Source organism: Trichosurus vulpecula, chromosome 7 (genome assembly GCF_011100635.1).
Source record: "Trichosurus vulpecula isolate mTriVul1 chromosome 7, mTriVul1.pri, whole genome shotgun sequence".
Lineage (NCBI taxonomy): Eukaryota > Metazoa > Chordata > Mammalia > Diprotodontia > Phalangeridae > Trichosurus > Trichosurus vulpecula.
Window position 1 is genome coordinate 259,886,370 of NC_050579.1, and position 20,644 is coordinate 259,907,013.

A 20,644-nucleotide genomic window follows, 5' to 3' on the forward strand; every position below is an offset into this window, starting at 1 on the left:
TTTCTTCTTCTGAAAACCACCTGTTCACATTCTTTGACCATTTGTCAGTTGGAAAATGGTTCTTATTTTTACCAATTTGGCACAGTTCCCTATACTTTTGAGAAATGAGACCTTTATCAGAGAAACTTACTGCGAAAATTGTTTCTCAGTTTTCCTGCTCTCCTCCTAATTTTGGCTGCACTCCAGGTTTGGTTTTGTGTTGGGCTTTAAAATTAAACAGAGGAGTTTACTCAACATCCCCACTCCCACCCTCTATTAAGATTGAGGTAAAGAACCTTTGAAAGGAAAGCGAAGGAACTGAATGCAAATGGTAAAACCACGTGAGAAAGAGAGCGCGTTCCCTAGTCGCCATGGTGACGGAGGGGCGCGCCGAGAGGTCTCGGTGGATATCGCGAGACCCGGCCTGTTATGGCTTTCCCCGCCTTCCTCAGAAGGCGGAAGTAGGTCCTCAGAAGGCGGAAGTAGGTCCTCAGCCTCTTCTCTTCCGCCGTGGCTCTGAGGGTGAGCTTTCTCTATCGTTGTCCTGTGCGATCCGCCGCCATCCGATCTCTGTAGATGCTGCCTTGACCGAGCAGCGGCGGGCTACGGCTCTGGCGACCCCCAAGAGTTCACTGGGCACCTGAGTGAAGTCCGGCGGTGGCCATGGCAAGGGGGGCCAGGCCCGGGGCTATTGCCGGCCGCGGTCGGGGGACGGGCCCGGCACCGGGGAAACGGCGGAAATACTTGGGCGTAGTGTAGTTGGAATTTATCTTCTGGGAAAGGGGGGAGGGGGTGGTCCTGTTGTGCAGAATCGAGCCCTACCCGGTTTGCTGCCGCCCCCGCAACGTATGGAGCCGGGCGGGGGGCGGCTTGGGGCAGAACGCTGGACCGGGAGCCTGCAAACTGGAAAGACCATAGGCGTTGCCTGGTCGTTATGCAGAAATCGGGAATCAAAAGAAACGGGCTCTAAGTTGTCTTCTAGCCGCATCTCACCTTTAACTTTTTGCTGCCTTTCCTGTAGTCAAAATGAAGTTCAATCCCTTTGTGACCTCTGACCGAAGCAAGAACCGCAAGAGGCATTTCAATGCCCCCTCCCACATACGGAGGAAAATCATGTCGTCCCCTCTGTCGAAGGAACTGAGACAGAAGTACAACGTCCGCTCCATGCCCATCCGGAAGGACGATGAAGTCCAGGTACGTAACTTCACGCGCGTCTGCGGTTTAAGTAAACTGAGACTCGGCCCGGTACGCGGTAAAGTGGTTCTGGGGGCAGTGTGAAGGGCGGGCTGGAAAGCGGGAGAACGTATGGAGGCGAATTAGCCTAGCCCAGGAGCGCTAGTGTCGCAGTACAATGACGTGTATGAAATCTACCCAAGCCCTTCATGCTCCACAATTACCTCCCTCGCTTATTCCCTTGACAATCCAGGTGAGAGCAAGTTACCGCCTGGAATTGATTCGTTTGAGTGACAGGAAAAAAAGGAAAAGACAAATAAGAGGCTCCTGGGTGCAGAAGAAGAGGCATTTTTTAGCACAATGAATACTGTCTCAGACACACACTGGTCCTGTGATTCGGGGCAAGTCATTTAACGTCTTAGCGCTTTGGGCTCTTTAGTGGCCTGCTTTGTTTTCCCTGGGCTGTCCCTGTAATGAAATCAGAGCCCCAATCCCTTTCCCTGTGCAGCTGGTGATGTTTAGTGGGCAGAGTGCTGGACTTGGAGTCTAGAAGATCCCCAAATCCTGCCTGTGACATTTAATGGCTATGGAGTGATTTGCCTTGGGCAAGTCACTTAACCTCTCTTTGCCTTGGTTTCCTTATCTGTGAATTGGAAATAACAGTACCTACCTTTCCGGGTTGTGGCTAGGATAAGATGAGATGAATTTGTAAAGCACTATATAAATGTTAACTTACTATTCTAAGATACTGTACTTTGTGGGAAATAAGTTTAAATAAAATACAAGCCTTGGCCTCAGGGAGCTTAAAGTCAAGTAGGAAGTAAGACAGTAACACATGAAGGATACCATAAGTGTACCAGAAAGCTACACAAAGTATTTCATGTCTGAAAACAGTTCCTAGAGGAAGTGCCATCTGGATATGACTTGCAGTCAAAGAGAATGGATAGAAATTCCCTAGGTGAAGAGAAAGAGGGAAGCATTTACGGCATGAGAAATGGCCTGAATGGCTATATATCTGCTCGGTTAGAAGTGGACAGAGAGTTATCCATTTTAACTGGAGCAGGTACTTCATGGAGCAGGGAATAAGATGAGATAAGGGTGAATAAGTTATGTAGGACCTTGAATGCCGGGCAGAGGAGTTTGAACTTTATTTGGTAGGCAGCAGGAGTCCCTGAAAATCTTTAGTAAAGCAATGGCATGACCACATCTAATAAGTAATGTAGTGCTTGTTGTCATGTGAGGTGAACAAGATTATATATTAACTTATATTTAAAAATTGTTATATAATGTATGTTAATTACTTTGTAAAGCCATGTATAATAAAGATCATTGTGGCAGCAGTATGAAAGATGGTTGGAAAGAGGAGAATAGAGGTAAATAGATCTGAAAGAGCTAGCCTGAGGTTAGACTATTCTATTGTGTATGTAAATGTGTTGATTTTAAAGAGAGATTGCTGAGATGGAATTATTAGTAACAGATTGGAAGGAAGAAAACAGCTTTAAGGAAAAAGATAAATGAGCTTGATTTTGAACTTGTTGATTTTGTCGTGCTGTTGGAAATGTCCCATGGGCAGTTGGAGATGTATGGCTCTAGCTCAGAAAGAAAGGTCAGCACTGGACATTAGATTTGGGAACATGACAGTGGTGTGCTGTTAAATGTTAAACAACTGGCTCTTGAAAAAAATAACATGCATGACACAATTTTAAGTTTAATTGACTGTTTCAGTTTTAGCGAATAGTGTAAATAGGGACCAAGAAAGTGGAAGGATCTACTGTATTGATAATAACTGACATTAACTTAGCAGTTTACATCATATCTTGTAATATTACATAATAAAATACACAAGCTATCTCATTTGAGCCTCTCACCAACTCTCTTTACATTTACATAACTTAGCTAGACTGGAACACCTGAGTTCCTGTCCTGTCTCAAACACTTAATAGCTGTGTGATCCTGGACAAGTCACTTAACCAAGCTGTATTTCAGTTTCCTCACCCATAAAATGAGAATAATGCTAGCACCTACCTCATACTTTACAGATGAGGAAACTGAAGCTTAAAATGGAAACAATTTTTTTAAAAAGTTTATCACTGAAGACAACTATTGGAACATTAGTTGAATAAGATAGAAGAGTTGGGGAAATACTTTGTCAAGATTAGAGGAACATGTGTATGTTTGTACACTTTTGATGCCCCATAGGAGTTTGTTTTAAAGAGGATGCTGTTCACATAAATGAATCCCCAAGTAGTAGACCTTAATTCACAATAAAGTCAAATTTTTAAAAATTTAGGAAGAGAGGTAGAGATACAAAGAGTAATTAATGTTTGTTGGTTAAGAACCTCGACTGGTTTTAAGAGTTCCAGGTCTTTCATTATTTGGGAACTTGGACACTGAAACGTAGGGTGCTTTGTGGAAGAGAGTGTCATCCTCAGAAAATAAGGATATGCAAACATCCTGTGGTTCCCCCTCCTTCCATCTCAGCTGAGAACTTTTTACAGAAAAAAAAAATGAGGCCATTCACCATGAACTCCCTCTTCATCTCTTTTAGTCATCTCCTATCACTCAGGTGCCTTCCACTACTCCTTCCTCCATGAAGACCCCTGTCTCACATGAAGTTACCTTACTTCTTGCCAAGGCTAATCCCTCTACTTGTTCAAGTGATCCCATTCCATCCCAACTCCTCCAATAGATTACCTCCTCTGTCATCCCCACTCTTTCACTTATCTTCAATCTCTTCCTCCCTAGTAGTTCATTTCCTATTGCCTACAAATGTGCTCACGTCTCTCCCCTCCAGAAAACACCCTCACTTGGTCCTTCCAACCCTGTCATCATCCCATATCTCTAATGCCCTTTGTAGCTAAACTGGAAAAGGCTTTCTACAATAGGCACTTCCACTTTACTCTCACTCTCTCTTTAACCTATTAAAATCTGGTTTACAACCTCTTCTATTGAAACTGCTCTCTCCAAAGTTATCAATCATCTCTTAGTTGCCAGTGGTCAATCTAATGGCCTTTTTTCGGCCTTCATTCTCCTTGACTTCTCTGTCACCTTTGACACTATACACTTTCTCTTCCTTGAAAGTCTTTTCTCTGGGTTTTCCTCCTACCTGTCTCCTTTGCTGGATACTCGTCTAGATCACACCCTCTAACGGATGGGTGCCCCTCGGGGTTCTGTCCCAGGTCCTCTTCTCATCTTTATGCTATTTCACTTGATGATCTCATCAGCTCCTATGATTACCATTTCTGTGCTGATAAGTCTCACATCTACCTTTCTTGCCCTAATCTGTGTGCTGACATCCAGTCTCACAACTTCAACTGCCTTTCAGACACATCTCAAACTGGATGTCCAGTAGACATCTTATCCTATGTTCAAAACAGAACTCATTCTCTTTCCCTCTAAACCCCCCCTTCTCTATTAATGTGCTGATGAACACTATCTGCCCAGTCCCTCAGACTTCCAACCTAAGAGGAATGCTTGATTCCTCACTGTCTCTAACCCCCTCATATCCAAGCTGTTGCCAAGGCCTGTCAATTTCACCTTAGCAGCATCTCAAATACACTCCCTTCTCTCCTCTGACGCTGCCACCACTCTGGTTCAGGCCCTCATCACGTTATGCCTTGATAATAGCCTGCTGGTGAGTCTGCCTGCCTCAAGTCTCTCCCCCTTCCAGTCCATCCTCCATCTAGTCACTAAAGTTATTTTTCTAGAACACAAGTCTTATCATCTCTCACACACACACACACACACACACACACACACACACACACACACACTCAAGTGTTCTCTTTGTCATTCAAAGCCCTTCATAACCTAGCTTCTTCCTTTCTAGTCTTATATCTTACTCCCCAGCACGTACTCTTTGCTCCAATGACATTGGCCTCCTATCAGTTCCTCAAACAAGACACTCCATCTCAGCTCTGGGAATTTTTTTCTGGCTGTCCCCCTTACCTAGAATGCCCTCCCTCCTCCACTCTGCCTACTGACCTCCTAGGCTTCTTTTAAGTCCCAACAAAAATTTCACCTTCTGCCTTCCCCAGCCCCTCTTAATTCCAGTGTATTCCCTATGTTAATTATATTCCCTATTTATCCTGCATGTTGCTTTTGTCCCCCCATTAGATTGTAAGCTCCTTGAGGGCAGGGACTGTCTTTTGCCTCTTTTTATATGGCAGCACTTAGTAGCGCAGCGCCTAGCACGCGATAAGCACTTAATAAATGTTTATTAATTAATTGATTGAGATATTCTTGACTTTTCTCTTAATTTAACATCTGTGAGGCGGCTAAGTGGCAAAGTAGATGGAGCGCTAGACCTGGAGCCAAGAAGATTTCGGTTGAAGTCCAGTCTTAGACACTCACTAGCTTTGTGATCCTTAGCAAATTCCTTAACCTCGGTCTTTCTCAGTTTCCTCAACTGTAAAATGCACTACCAGGGTTGCTGTGAAGATAAAGTGAGGTAGTGTTTGTACAGTGCTACTGTATCGTGGTGACCCATTATTATTAATTTATTTTCTTCCTAAGATACAATGTATCCAGTTGAGTGAGAGAAGATGTGTATACCTGAGTGTCATTTTGACTGCAGGAGTACAAAGTCAACAATGCAATTAATTTTTTCTTTGTCCTAAAATTAGCTGCTTCTGAGCTTTTGTGAGTGCCTGGTGTTAGTATGCTGAATGAACACATGATTGCTTTTTTTCATACGTTGTGTAATATTAGAGAATTGATCTGATTTACTTTCATTCTATATATTTCTTTTATGCCACAATTTTCTCTTAGGTTGTTCGAGGACACTACAAAGGTCAGCAAATTGGCAAGGTGGTCCAGGTTTACAGAAAGAAATACGTGATCTACATTGAGCGTGTGCAGCGGGAGAAGGCTAATGGTACAACTGTCCATGTGGGCATTCATCCCAGCAAGGTATGGTGCTTGAGGAGAGGAGGAAAATTATGATCATCATTGTGAATAGAGTGCTAGACTTTGAATTAGGAAGAGCTAGGTTCAAATCCTATCTCTTCCACTTATTGGGTCCCCAATCATGAGAAAGCAAGTCTCTTTAAACTTGTGTTTCCTCATCTGTAAGATGGGGGTGATAACATCTGTCAAACCAACCTCAGGGTTGTTTCTGGAGTTTAATGGGATAGTGTTTATAAAGTGCTTTATAAATGTCAGTTATTATTAATTTACCCAGCAATCCGAGAGCAGGTGACCCCCAATGTATTCCTCAAGATTCCAAGGAATACCTTACTACACACCTTGCTTTGTTCAAACATTAATCTGACATGAGTCAGACACAATGATTACACTCCCCGTCATAAAGAATGAAGAAGAAACACGCCACTCAACCTCATTACAGAGAGGTGATGAACTTAAAATGCAGAAAGGGACATACATTTTCAGACATGGCTAATGTCACAATTTGTTTTGCCTGTTCTATGTAGATGTGTATTAAGGGATTTGTGTTGTAAGGTTTTGTTGTTGTTGTTTGTTTTAGCTTGCTCAGTGGGAAATAGTGGGGAGTGGGAGAGACAGATTAATATAAAAAATACTTGTTTCTTGAACATTTTAAAAATAATTTAAAAGTATGGAAGAGATTTGATCCTGAAGGTCTGAAAAAGGGAGGGCATCAAATCAGGTAAAGACAATGAGATGTAATCTATCTGTGAAGGTATGCGCACTTTCTTCAAATGAGTGAATCCTCAAAAAGTGGGGGCTGCCTATAGGTATCTTTGTGTAGTGACATGGCAGTCAGTTGGCTCCCAAGTAAGTAATAATTAAGTTTAGCTGTATTAGCATTTGTTCTCTTATTAGCACTCAGCACAAATTCTGTGCCTCACAGAATAAAAATTAGATTGGTGGCAAGGGTCATCAACATATAATTTTTAATATTAAAATTAAATAAGCAGATTCTGGTGGGTAATCAAGCCATTCGGTTGGTCTTTGAATAGAAGAAAACATGGTTCACTGGATCCTAGATTTAGATCTGGAAGGGATGCTCTTTTCTCTCCCCAAGTTACCCCAATTTTGCAGTTGGGGAAACTAAGACCACAAGAAAATAGCTTTCTTAAAGCCTAACAGAACTTGAAGTCAAACTCAGACCCTCTGATTCTTAAACCCTGAGTGCTTTCCACCATAATACACTGCTTCCCATCAGAGACATTGCCCGTGAAATTCTCCCTACATTGAAGTCTAACCAATTCTTCCTATAAATAATCAAATCCAATTATTTAAGCACAAGCAAAATACACTTCCTCCACATCATCCCAATGTCTTCTTCAAACAAATAGCATCATTTGGGGTGTATATCCATTCATTTTAATATTTAACAATTCAAAGAAGTTCATAATTACCGTATATTAAACGGTTAATTTTGGCCTTGCCTCTCCCGTGGTGCGGAAGGCTCTTTAACTGAAAAGTCTTTGGTGTCACTTTTATTTTCCTGACAGAACCCATCTCAAGATGAAGCTCATAGTAGACCTGAATGCCCTGGGAATTAGTGAAGAGAATGTTGAGGGGGGAGACTTGAAGGACATTGAACAAGTAGAAAACATCTACAAAGGAGTGTATCACGCACCAGGATAGTTCAAGTCTTTGGTTACACAATGTGGAGATAAAAATGTGTTCCTGCTCGAGCAGAGGTGGCATTTCATAAAATACGAAACTCCCAACACATTCCTGTGTTGCTGTCATTTGCACAATAGCCATTCTGTCCTTTGGTGCATTCTTTTTTAGGGAAGAACAGAGACCTTAGGAGAGAGAACTATGGGGAAGCTGGACTTTTTAGGGGTTTGGGAGATATTCACTAGCTGAAACAAAACAAAGAATCAGGGATTCAAATGGGGCTAAATGTCTAGTTTTAGAAATTGTTTTGATGTTTCAAGTTCAAATTAGGTCAACTACTTTGAGGTTATCTTTGACTTGATCCTGGTGCCAGGGTAACATATGTTAACGACATGTTAAAGGAAAAACATTGCTAGAACCCTGCCATAAAACCATTAGTGTCTTAGGATCTGTATCAACTCAGTCTTTTCTTCCAAAAGAAACACAGTCACAGGGTTTCTTCTTTATTGTTAAGATTAATGGTTAATTATTATCAAAAATATTAATTATTAATCATTGAACAGCCTGGTTTAACTACTTAGAGTCAGTAGACTCACACTGATAGTAATTACTGTCTTTGCTGTCATCTTAAGATTTCTTGATTCTAGCATTCACTTCACCTTTGCCTTTTCCTTCTGCCCACACACTCTTGGGTCCACATTGCATTTATTATTGGATATTATTCCTGAAACTATTCAGAAGTTTAGAGGGCAGTAGGAATCTAGGTACATAGAAAATAATTTTAAATACAGTTCATTAATCTACCCTGCCTCCCCATTTAATATTAATCAGAACTTCACATGTAGTGGCACCAATTTAGGCCTGAATTGGGTAGGGTTCAAACTTCAAAGGGGGAATCCTCAGTTTTAGATGTTTTACTTTGAGACAGCCACGGTTTTGATTTTGGAGTCAGATCTTTCTTTGAATCCAAGCTATGACATTTAGCAATTGTATGACACATCCACAAATGTGGATGTGCTCTCTGAACCGTAGGTGATAGAGTCGTTGTAAGGCAAGTGTTTTGTAAACTTTAAGGCACTATGTAAATGAGAGCTGTGATTATTAACACCCAGGAAAATATGAAGAGCATTTCCCCACACAAGTTTAAAAAAGAAAAAAAAAAGGATTGTCATTGGAATCTTTGGTATGTCATTACCTGGATTTTCTTCAGTATCTCTCCTGCTTTACCCTCCCAGAGAATCCTCCTTTACAATGAAAGAATTTGCGTTTTTGAAAAAGAGGAAGGGAAATTTTCATCACAATCAATCAACACACCCACGGGCTGCACCTCCACACAGCTGGCCTTCTCATGGCTCTTCTTTGAGACCAAGCTTATGCTTTGCACTTTGGCAATGGTTTCGGTTGTTTTGTGGAGATGGTTCTTTTCATTTACATTATTATTGCAGTCCTCTTGTATTTTGCTTTCTTGGCTCTGCTTCATTGTTCCATTTCATGTCTTTCCTTGTTTCTCTGTTTTCATGTATGCTTATTTTTGTTTGCAGCACAGTAATATTCCATTACAATCATGTACCTTGGTTTGTCCACTCTTAATGTCTATGAATATCCACTTTATTTACAATTCTTTGCTACCACAAAAGATGCTGGTGTACATATTTTTGTGTTCTTTTTATTAATGACCTCCTTGGGGTATATGCCAGCGGTGGAATCTTTGAGTCAGAATATGGGCATAATTCCAAGTTACTTTCTGGAACAGTTGTACCAAATCACGGCTCTAACAATGAATTAGTGAGCCTGTCTTTCCTCTGTCCTCCCCTTGCCCCAATGTTATTCCTGTCTTTTGTAGTCTTTGCCGGTTAGTGATTTGAAAAAGTCTTCTGTGTGGTTCCTAACAGTTTGCGTTCCTTTTTGTCCATATCCTTTCACTTTTTCCGTCAGGATACACAGCATGCTTTATTTTTTTTCGCTGTATACCTTTGCATCATTATTTAATTTTTATCCTTACCACACCCCTCTAAGCAATTCAGTGGATTCAGGATGTGAGTTCTCCTTCCCTTTTGGTAGAGGGCTTCTCATCTGCGCCTTCTGATCCTTCGTCGTGACTGTCCATAACCTCCTATAAGATTTACGTGTACTTGCATTCCTCCGATTGTGCGGCATGCGAGAAGAAAACAGTGAGAGGCGGCAAGCTGGCTGGTTTTTGGAGAGTTAGTGATCTTGACCTTCCTGTACACACCCCTAGGCCGGAATAGATTTCTTCGGTGCCAGTGAGGCCATGTAGCCCTGTGAGTCTACAAACCTTTATACCTCGTAGCATTTCCTTTTGTAAACTAAACACCCTGAAGGTAGTCTTATGTGCCCGGCCCATGGTATAACAAATGTCACAAACTGAGCACCCCGGCCTGCCGTAGTATAACAAATGGTAGCGAGTAAGCGGTGGTCTGGCGATAAGATGACTCGCTCATTGTAAAGTTAGCCCAATTGCAGTTGCCATATTGAATGACGGTCGCTCCCCTAGGAACACGGGCTTGTATCTTAGGATTTTTTTCCGCTCTTTCTTCTCTCACTTTAATTGGTTTTATTTTTTATAATAAGCGGTATTATACCTTTAGGCAAGGTATAAGGAACTAATGTTTTCCTCATCTAGTCACATTTACATTTATATACATTTTCCTATAATTGTGATTATATGTACAGTACTCCCCATTCTGCTTTTTTTCCTCATATTATTTCACATAAATCTGTTCGTTTAATGACTGGTTTTACTTGAAAGTTCTAAAGACCTACAATATCATCGTAGAACAATGAGAACATTTGAAGTGAAAATTTTACTTGACAGTATTCTCAGTACTGGGTACCAGGGTCACTTCAGAAATGTTGAAAAAGAAAGTCTGATGGAAGCAGTGCATTTCATGATAGAATTTCAGTTGTAATTTAAGGACCATTTAGAAATGTTGTGAATAAAATTATGTCAGTAAATTTGTGAAAGTTCTTTATGTGGATTCATCAGAAACTATTTAAATGATTACCTATCCATACAAAGACTTTTCTCTTGGTTGATTTTTTTCTAAATTAAGAATTTCTTGGAGACTGGAATAAACAGAAACTTCTCATTCAGGTGACAAACAGGAAGAGGAAAGTGATATAGCTTGACTGTATATAACCCAAATTTGAGTTCCTAGTAATTACCTGAAAAGGATTTTTTCTTTGTTTTAACCCATACACATTTTTAAGGGAAAGATCAAAGTACCTGAGACCACAAGTTAGATCCCTAAACCAAACTCACTTTGAGGAAAGCACAAATCACTCATCAGATACTCATGCTTTAACTCTCAGAATGAGGCAAATTGCAGAGATGATAAACTATCCCCATTGGTGATGTCAGCACTGGCTGAAAGCATAGACAAGAAGTGTAAGCAAATGGGAAAGTAAAGCTGGGGTGCAAAGACCAACCTAAAACATACAGAGAGAACCCTATCTAATCTTTACCCATCTTTCAAGGGCCTTCTTATATCATACCTTTTCCACACCCCCTTTCCTAGCCATCCCAGCTTTTGCTGGCCTGCCTAGTCAGTCTTTTAGCACATTCTGTACCCGACAATTTGTCTTGTATTGTTTAATTCCATCCTTTATCTCCCTAATTAATCTTGAGGGCAGTATACATGGCTTATACTTCTGTATTCTACATTACATCTCACTTTTAGAGCTGGGTGAAATCTAATTACCAATTCATTTATAGTTGAAGATAAGTAGTAGAGCCAGGATTTGAACCCAATTCCTCTCAGAACAAATCATGCAATGCTTTTTGTTTTTGTTTTTTTCCTCCTAATCTTTTTGTCATTATAAGCCTTAATATTTACTGTTCTGGGTTCTGGAAACCAAATTAATGCTTGTATTCTTGGGACACCAGATGTATGTTAGTACAGTTTTGTTCTGTTTCTCAGTTTAAAGTATATTGTGTTTCCTCCTTTTTGCAGGTGGTAATCACAAGGCTAAAGCTGGACAAAGATCGCAAAAAGATCCTTGAGCGAAAAGCCAAATCTCGCCAAGTAGGAAAGGAAAAGGGCAAATATAAGGAAGAAACTATTGAGAAAATGCAAGAGTAAAAATTACATGGCTGTAATTAAATTTCTAGAATGAACACACCTTAGTGTTTGTGTGCTGCTTCAAAAGACTCACATCTTTGGCTGTTCTTTTTTCCTTTTGCTTACATCTCTTAATTCCTTTTGTAAACTTGTTTCATTTATTAAAAGCACCAAGAATTGGGATTTTCTCGAGGGGTTCACTGGGTGACCCCATTTGAAGACAAAGGACAGAACAAAGGGTGGCCACATCCCAATAAAAACTTGTGTATAAATAGCCCAGAGTGGACATAAACATCCTGCAGCCCAACAGGAGGGTCATTCAAGTAAATGATTCATCTGGTGGGTGTTTTTGCCTGTGGAGGGTTTTGGGAAGGGGTTCAAGGTAGAGCCCCAAAAGGGAGAATAATAGTTGCTAACAGCCTCTCTCTTCATTACCTAGGAAGATTATGAGAAGGGAGTCTTTATTTTTGAATTCATACACTTGATGAGTATAATTATATTCCCAGTTCTAAAAGCATATATACTACTTATTCCACACTGTCCTCCCTACTATGGGTCTTTTCCCCATTTTTGCCACCTCAAAAACCCTACTTAATATTGTATGACGCCTCTTTTTAAGATGAATCTTATGAGAGTTGAACTAGATAATTTCTTTAAGGTATGTACCTTTAAGCTCTAAATCCTCTGAGCTATGTTTTCATTCAGTGAATTTAAAAATGTCTGGTTTAAGTGCCGTTCCCACATAACAAAAATGCCGTTGCAGAAAAGTTCTCCATGACAATGTGGCCCATCTATTTTGAGCAATAGTGAGTTCAGAATAGTCTCAACTTCAAGATGAGGAATTGGGCATGGAAAGTAAATGACTTATGATCACATAGAAATAGGCCTTCTGGGTCTTACTACTGTGCCATGATTTAATATAAATTAAAGATTTGGGTAATATGCCTCCATTGTGAATTAGAAGGGAAGTAGGATGGATCGAAGGTTGCTTCCCTGAATGAATGAGTCCTGCTGAGAAAAACTGGTTTGTAGACTGGCCGTCTTAGAAAAGCAATGTCAGAACTGAAAGGAATTCTGATTTAATGGCCATATTTTGATGATAGACTGAGAGAGAAGCGTAATGCCCAAAGTCACAAAGCTAGGTAATAGCCAGCATTCAAATCCTGAGTACAAGATGCCCCCACTACAATCAAGAAATCTGGGTGTCTTTTGGGAGTTCATTAAATCAAATTTTGCCAAATGAAAGGATGAGTTGGCTTAATATAAAAAGTGCTAAACCTAGAAGCTTAAGATCTGAATCTGAATTGTGCCTCTGCCATTTTATTAATGGTGAGATACTCATAACTTCTCTAGGCCTGAGTTTCCACATCTACAAAATGAGGGGAATGGATTAGACTTTTAAGGTTCTTTCTAGATACATGAGGATAATGTCATGTGTTCGTCCTGTACCCCCCACTACTACTTAGTGGGGGATTCTTAATTTTTTTGTCAGGATGTTTTTAAATGCAAAAAACAAGTTACAAAGGAAACCGATTACATTAAGATATAATTGGAAAATTTTTTAAAGTTTGAAGATTCCATGTTGAGAAATCTTAAGGGAAAGTAGCCATCTCCTACAATCTATACCACCTTCCAAATTTATATAGAACTTACATTCTATACATTTTAGTTCAGTCAGGGGGAGACGAAAGGGAACAAGTATTGATTCTCACGATAGTCCTGTGAGGTAAGCGCTATTATCCCCATGAGGAATCGGGTAGATGGTAATTAAGCGGCATGCTCAGGATCACACCGTGAGGGTGGAGGTGAACTGAGGTCTTTCTGACTCCAAGCCTAGTGTTCTAAACGCACACTGCACCACCTAGCAGCACTTAGTAAGCTGTGTGTCAAACGTTGCTGACTGGTGATTTTACATTTACAAAGGGAGAAATCTCTGGCCTCCACGAATTCAATACCCAGCTTAGTATTTGTCTGTCTTCCCCAACTCCTACCCTCATACTAGGGGACTTCAATATACATATTGATCCTCCTTCAAATTCCTGAATTTACTCACCTCCCACAAGCTATAAAGATGGTCATACCTTTGATCTTGCCTTCCTCCACAAATGTACCACCTCCATGTTCTTTATCTTGACTATTATCTATTGGCTTTTACACCTCTCCCTCTACCTTCTTATCCCCACCATGATTTCCAATCCCTTGATCCCTCAATTCTCTCCCAGGCCATTTTTTCCTTCCCATCTTGATCCCTTGGCAAACCAGTTCAACTCTATACCATCTTCCTCTTTTGGATCCCTAGCCCCTTTATCGCCAACTATGACCCCCAAATCTCAGCTTTGGATCACTCCCCCATTCGTCACTTTTGTACCTGAACATGTGCTACAAAAAAAGATGGAGACAATTGCAACCATTCTGACTGGGTCCACTACAAATTTATGTTATATAACCTCAACTGAGCCCTTACTACTGCTAGGCAATCCCTACTATGCCTCCCTTATCAATTCACTACCCTACTGTCCACAGCAGCTCTTCCAAACCTTTTCATCCCTAATCAAAACTCCCATGCTTCCCCCTACACCCACTCTCATCTGAGAACCTTGCCTCATATTTTACAGGAAAAAAAATTGAGGTCATTCACCCTGAACTCCCTCTCCCATCTTCCTCATCTCCTATCACTCAGATGCCTTCTGCCACTCTCCTTCACCCCTGTCTCACATAAAGTGACCTTGCTTCTTACCAAAGCTAATCCCTCTACTTGTTCAAGTGATCCCATTCCATCTTAGCTCCTCAGATTACCTCCTCTGTCATCCCCACTCTTTCACTTATCTTCAATCTCTTCCTCTCTACTGGCTCATTTCCTCTTGCCTACAAATATGCTTATGTCTGCCCCATCCTGAAAACCCCCTCACTTGATCTTTCCAACCCTGATAACTATCATCCTATATCTCTTCTGCCCTTTGTAGCTAAACTGGAAAAGGCTGTCTACAATAGACACCTCCACTTTCTGTCCTGTCCCTCTCTGCTTAACCTCTTACAATCTGATTCCCTCATCATTCTACTAAAATTGGTCTCTCCAAACTTACTGAGGATCTTAGTTGCCAAACCCAATGGCCATTTCTCAGTCTTTTATTCTTCTTGGCCTCTTTAACACTTTTGATCGCTCTTCCCTGATGCTTTCTTTTTAGGTTTTTGGGACACCAGTCTCCCCTGGTTCTCATACCTAACTACTCCTTTGTTCTCCTTTGCTAGATCCCCTTCCTTCTAACTGTAAGTGTCCAGAGTTTGGTCTTGGGCCTTTTTCTCTTCTCTCTCTCCTTCATTCAGTGATTTCATCAGCTCCCATGCATTTAACTACCATCCCTATGCTGATAAGTCTCAAATCTACCTTTCTTGCCTCAATCATTCTGCCAACTTCCAGTCTCATATCTCCAACTGCCTTTCAGACATCTTGAATCAGATGTCGAGCAGACATCTTAACTCAGTCATTCTCTTCCCTGCTCCCCAAAATGTTGCTCCCTCCCCACCCCCACCCCCACCATCTCCCACCTTCCCTGTTACTATAAAGTGCAATAAAATCCTTCTAGTCCCTCAGATTGACAACCTAGGAGTCATGTTGGATTCTTCACTGTCTGTCACCCCGTGCCCCACCCCCCATCCAAGCTGTTGTCAAGGTCTGCCAATCTCACCTTTACAACATCTCTCAAATATGCCCCACCTTCTTTCCTCAACACAGCCACCATTCTGGTGCAGGCCCTCCTTCCTTGATTATTGCAGTAGCCTGCTGGTGGGTCTGCCTGCCTCAAGTCCATTCATTTTCCATTCAGCCACTAAAATGATCTTCCTGAAATGCATATCTGATCATGTTTCCCACCCCCAACTCAATAAACTCCAATGGCTTCCTGTTACCTCCAGGAGCAAATATAGAATGCTCTGGTTGACATTCAAGCCCTTTATAACATAGCCCTGCTCCTACTTTTGCAGTCTTCTCATACCATACTCCCCATCATATACTCTTCATTCCAGTGACACTGGCCTTGAACAAGACATCTCTTGGCTCTGGGCATTTTCTCTGGCTGTCTCCCATGCCTGGGATGCTTCCTTCCTCTGTTCATTCTACTGATCTTCCTGGCTTCCTCAAAGTCCCAACTAAAATCCCACCTTCCACAGGAAACCTCCCCTAACCGTTCTTAATTCCAGTGCTTTCCCTCTACTAAGCATTTGCTATTTATCCTGTATATAGTTTGCTTTGAATATATTTGCATGTTGACTCCCCCACTAGATTGTCAGCTCCTTGAAGGTAGCGATTGTCTTTTGCCTGTTTGTATCCCCAACATTTAGCATAGGGCCTGGTACATAGTAGGTGCTTAATAAATATTGATTGATTGATTGATTATAGGGAGAAATATCTTTTTTAAAAAATAGGCACATATATGATACATGCCCAGTAGAAGGAAATGAATTGGACAAAGCATTCAAATGACTGGGAGGGCAGAGAAGGCTGAGCTGAGTCTTGAAAGCAGTCAGGTACATCAAGGCAGGAAGAACATGCTAGTCATGGAGGATAGCTAGTACAAAGACACTGAAATGGAGGATGGAGTGGCATGTGTAAGGAACAACAAATGAACCAGTAGAGTATAGAGGGAAGTAAGATACAGAAAGACTGGAAGGGTAGAGAAGAGCCACCCTACCCATACTGAAGCACTGCAGGGAATAGCTGCCAACTGGCAGCTTTTATACCCTTTACCCGGTTCTGGGTAATAGGGTGAACTGGAAGAGGACCTGAGCTAGGGGTGGTATTTCCAGGTGTACCAAGAAAGGAAGAAGTTCAGAAGCAAATACCATCAGTATGGCTCAGACCCCCAGAATCAGAGCAGGTTCTCAGTTCCAGCACCTGGCCCACCCTACAGAAGAAAAACCAGGACAGGTAACCCAGACCAAGGGGAAGGCTACAATTCTGTCTCTCTGAACCATCAGAATTTCCTATCTGGTTAATATGAACTGAATCCAGTCTTATTTTGCTTTTCATTATATCAAAACCCTGGTCAGCAACTTCTAGAGCTCAGATAGGAGGGGCAGCCATCAGACTTTCCCCTAAATAAGACCATTTTAGGAGCCCCGAAAACTTGCAGGTCCCCAACCTATTCCTGAGATCCTGGAGAGGTCTGACCCAGACTTGAGAGAAGTGCAGCAAAAGCCCAGCTCTAAATCAAGTCCAAAGTCAGGATGTAGGCTACAAGAAAGGGCAACAAAAAAAAAAAGAGATAAAGCAAGAGGTTTTGGGGGGGAGGCAAGGTTGGGGGAAAAAGGAGTTAAAATATTTTTATAAATGAAAAGAGCACTTGAGAAAAATAGAAAAGAGATGAAAGCAGTGGAAGAAAGACTTGGAAAGAAAATTAAGAGCTTGGCACAATAGGTACAGGGTATCAACAGCTTGGCACAAAATCTTGCCCAAGCATCAAACTCCCGCCAAAATAGAAAGAACCAAGTAGAAGCCAATGCTTCCATGAAACAAGAAATATTATAACAAAGTCAAAAGGATGAAGAAAAATAAAAGAAAATGTATGGTATCTTACAGCAAAAACAAAACAAAAACTGACCGGGAAAACAGATTGAGGAGAGAAAAAATTTAGAATCACTGGACTATGTATTCACACTATGACCAAAAAAAAAAAAGCCTAACCATCATATTCCATCATATTTCAAGAAATCTCTTTTTTTAGGAATCAGAATCAGAGTGGAAACTTTTGAGAAAGTAACTAGATCAGATAAGCCTGTATGTCAAATGTGAATGATTCTAATGGGGCTCTTGCTTTCTTTGTTTTCTCTCATTCTGACATGACTTTTAGTTCTCCCTATATTTGGGCCTACATATTGGTCTTGCTTGTCAGACTTGTGTTTGCCAGACTGCGGTTGGTAGCAAACAGTGGGTACCAGCCCATGTCCCCCCATCATCCCCTGGATGCAGCCTGGGCTCAGTTCCAGTCTATCTCCTCCCTAAGGCAGGGACAGCTCTATACCCTTTGCCAGTAGGAAGCAGTTTCAGAAGCTGAGACCTTTACCCCTGTAGCAGCAATTTGGATTTGAAGATCTTTCCCACCCATTAATAGGTCACGTGACCTGCTTGCATCACAGGAAGCCTGGGTCATGCGTGGTGGGAGAAGTTGTGTCACAGGAAATGCAGAGAGAGAGAGAGAGAGAGAGAGCAGTTATGGCTGTTAATGACAATTGTGACTGTTAGAGCTGAGGTAATGAAAGTCAACCTCTGACAGCTGAACACGCCAACACCTATATTGTGAGTTTGTTTTTGGAAAGATCCCAGCCAGGGGTCTGAGGGGTTTGGGGACGGCGAGGCTCCATGTTGTGATATTATGTATCAAATGCTTCACTGCTGTGATGAATTAGGCAGATGGCTTTTGGGATATGGGCTTCTGGTGTCTGAATAAATGGTTTACTTCTTCTACTTTCTATGTGGAGAGTCTTGTATATTTTGTGATACAGAACCACATAGGCATTTTGACAATTGTCATCTACATTGTTATTAGTGCCTTACTGATACAACCCTTTACCCCAAAAGATTTTGGGTCCCCTTTGTTTGAGGGGGGAATGATGGAGTGATGGGACCTGGAAAGCAACCCAGTCCCTGAATTTTCCCACACATTTCAGCAGCCCAGATAAATGGAGCCTCTGCCCAAGGCAACTGGCACAGTCCGGCTCACCTAGATAACCTAATTGGCTTACTTAACATTCCTTTCACCTGTTGTACCTGACCTACCCCAGACTATTTAATCCCATCCAGATCCTTTCACTGTCCCTTTTTGTATATAAGCATCAGGCTCACAGTTCATACAGAGAACCTATTTATTGGGTTAAGAAACTTTGGTAGAAAGCTGATTGACCCAACACTCACCTGTAGTTCCAAAGAAGCAGTAGTACACACAATAGCCACACTGAAGTAAACCATTTTGGCAGATGGGATAAACCAGGTTGAGGGTAACCAAGGGGTCTCAAACCCTTAGTGAGTTGGGAGGGGGGGTGGTATCTACCCCAAGCATGTGAAGACTTCCCTCAGGGGAATGGGCAGGTGAGAACAATTTGTTCCAACAATGCATGAAGGAGGCTGAAGCAGGAACTGTGGAGTACTCAAAGCTTGGTTAGACATGAAAGTCACCCTGTTCATCCACTGCATCCCAAGCCATCACCACTCGCCTTGACTTTCGTCTTGCCACTAGACTTTGAGGACTCTGGAAGAGAGACTGAGGCAGACCAAGTTGAGCAACTCTGCCTCATTTAAATCCAATTTATGCATTAATCAAAAGACAACATTGTATCAGTAAGGCAATAATAACAATGTAGATGATAATTGTCAAAATACCTATGTGGTTCTGTATTGCAAAGCATACAAGGCTCTCCACATAGAAGGTAGAAGTAAACCATTTATTCAGACACCAGAGAACCATATCCCATAAACCATCTACCCAATCCATTACAGCAGCAAAGCATTTGATACATAATATCACAACATGGAGCCTGGCCATCCCCAAACCTCTCAGACACCCTGCTGGAGTCTTCCCAAAAAAAAGCAGTTCATCAGAAGGGAAGAGGGGGCCGGTGAGGAGAAATGAGTGAATCCTGCTCTCATCGGATTTGACTTGAGGAGGACATAACATACACACTCAATTGGGTATCTTACTCCACATGGAAGTAGGGGGAAGGGGATTAAAAAAGGGGGACGATAGAAGGGAGTGCAGATGGGGGAAGAAGTAATCAAAAGCAAACACTTTTGAAAAGGGACAGGGTCAAGGGAAAACTAAATAAAGGGGGACAGGATAGGAGGGAAGGAAATATAGTCAGTCTTTCACAACATGACTATTTATGGGAGTGTTTTGCATAATGATACATGTGTGGCCTATGTTGAATTGCTTGCCTTCTTAGGGAGAGTGGGTGGGGAGGGAAGAGGGGAGAGAATTTGGAGCTCAAAGTTTTAAAAGCAGATGCTCAAAAAAAAAGTTGTTTTTGCATGCAACTGGAGAATAAGATATACAGGCAATGGGGCATAGAACTCTATCTTGCCCTACAAGAAAGTAAGGGGAAAAGGGATGGGAGAGGGGGAGTGGGGTGATAGAAGGGAGGGCTGACTGGGGAATGGGGCAATCAGAATATATGCCATCTTGGAGTGGAGGGGAGGGTAGAAATGGGGAGAAAACTTGTAACTCAAAATCAATGTGGAAATCAATGCTGAAAACTAAAAGGTATCAGGGCGCTAGGGCATGCTCTGCCCGGTTGTTGGTCTTGTTGGTCCACGCCGCTCAGGCTGGGCTCTGCTCCACTCCATTCCCAGCTCTCAGCTCCGTGTGGGATAGACCTCACCCAGAGACCATCCAGGTTGTCCTGGGCTGGAGCCCTGCTTCCCTCTGCTGTTTTGTGGGTTCTGCCATTCTAGAATTGGTTCAGAGCCATTTTTTATAGGTTTTTGGAGGGACTCGGTTCGGAGCTCAAGCTAGTCCCTGCTTACCAGCCGCCATCTTGGCTCCGCTCCCCTCCGCTGCCTGATGATTTAATACCATGTGCAAGCTAGGTCATTTTTGAATCATGCCTGTCACCAGTATTAGAAACATACTTATTCTAGGAATGAACAATACTTGTTGGAAGGCCAGGAAGATTTTAATTATATTTTACATTTATTTGTTCTGAATAAATGGGTACATCCCATGGACAGAGTACAGGAGAGAGTGCAAAGACTCAGACCAATGCCAGTCCCTTTATTGGCTCCTAATTTGAATCTCCCCTCTGGCTCTTCATTGGCCAGATGCAACCCCCTGAACTGCCCAAGTCGTGCCTCCCTCCAGCAGCTCCTTAAG

The 20,644-nt window shown here is 41.9% G+C and overlaps 1 protein-coding gene across 1 annotated transcript; it reads left to right on the plus strand.

Moving 5' to 3' along the window:
• The first annotated feature begins 451 nt into the window (after positions 1–451).
• Positions 452–11,846, plus strand: RPL26 (ribosomal protein L26). The gene is made up of 4 exons (XM_036767265.1): positions 452–501; positions 1,001–1,173; positions 5,923–6,063; positions 11,679–11,846. Exons 2-4 carry the CDS (start codon positions 1,006–1,008, stop codon positions 11,805–11,807), a joined length of 438 nt encoding a protein of 145 aa, XP_036623160.1. The 5' UTR covers positions 452–501; positions 1,001–1,005; the 3' UTR covers positions 11,808–11,846.
• Positions 11,847–20,644: the final 8,798 nt, after the last annotated feature.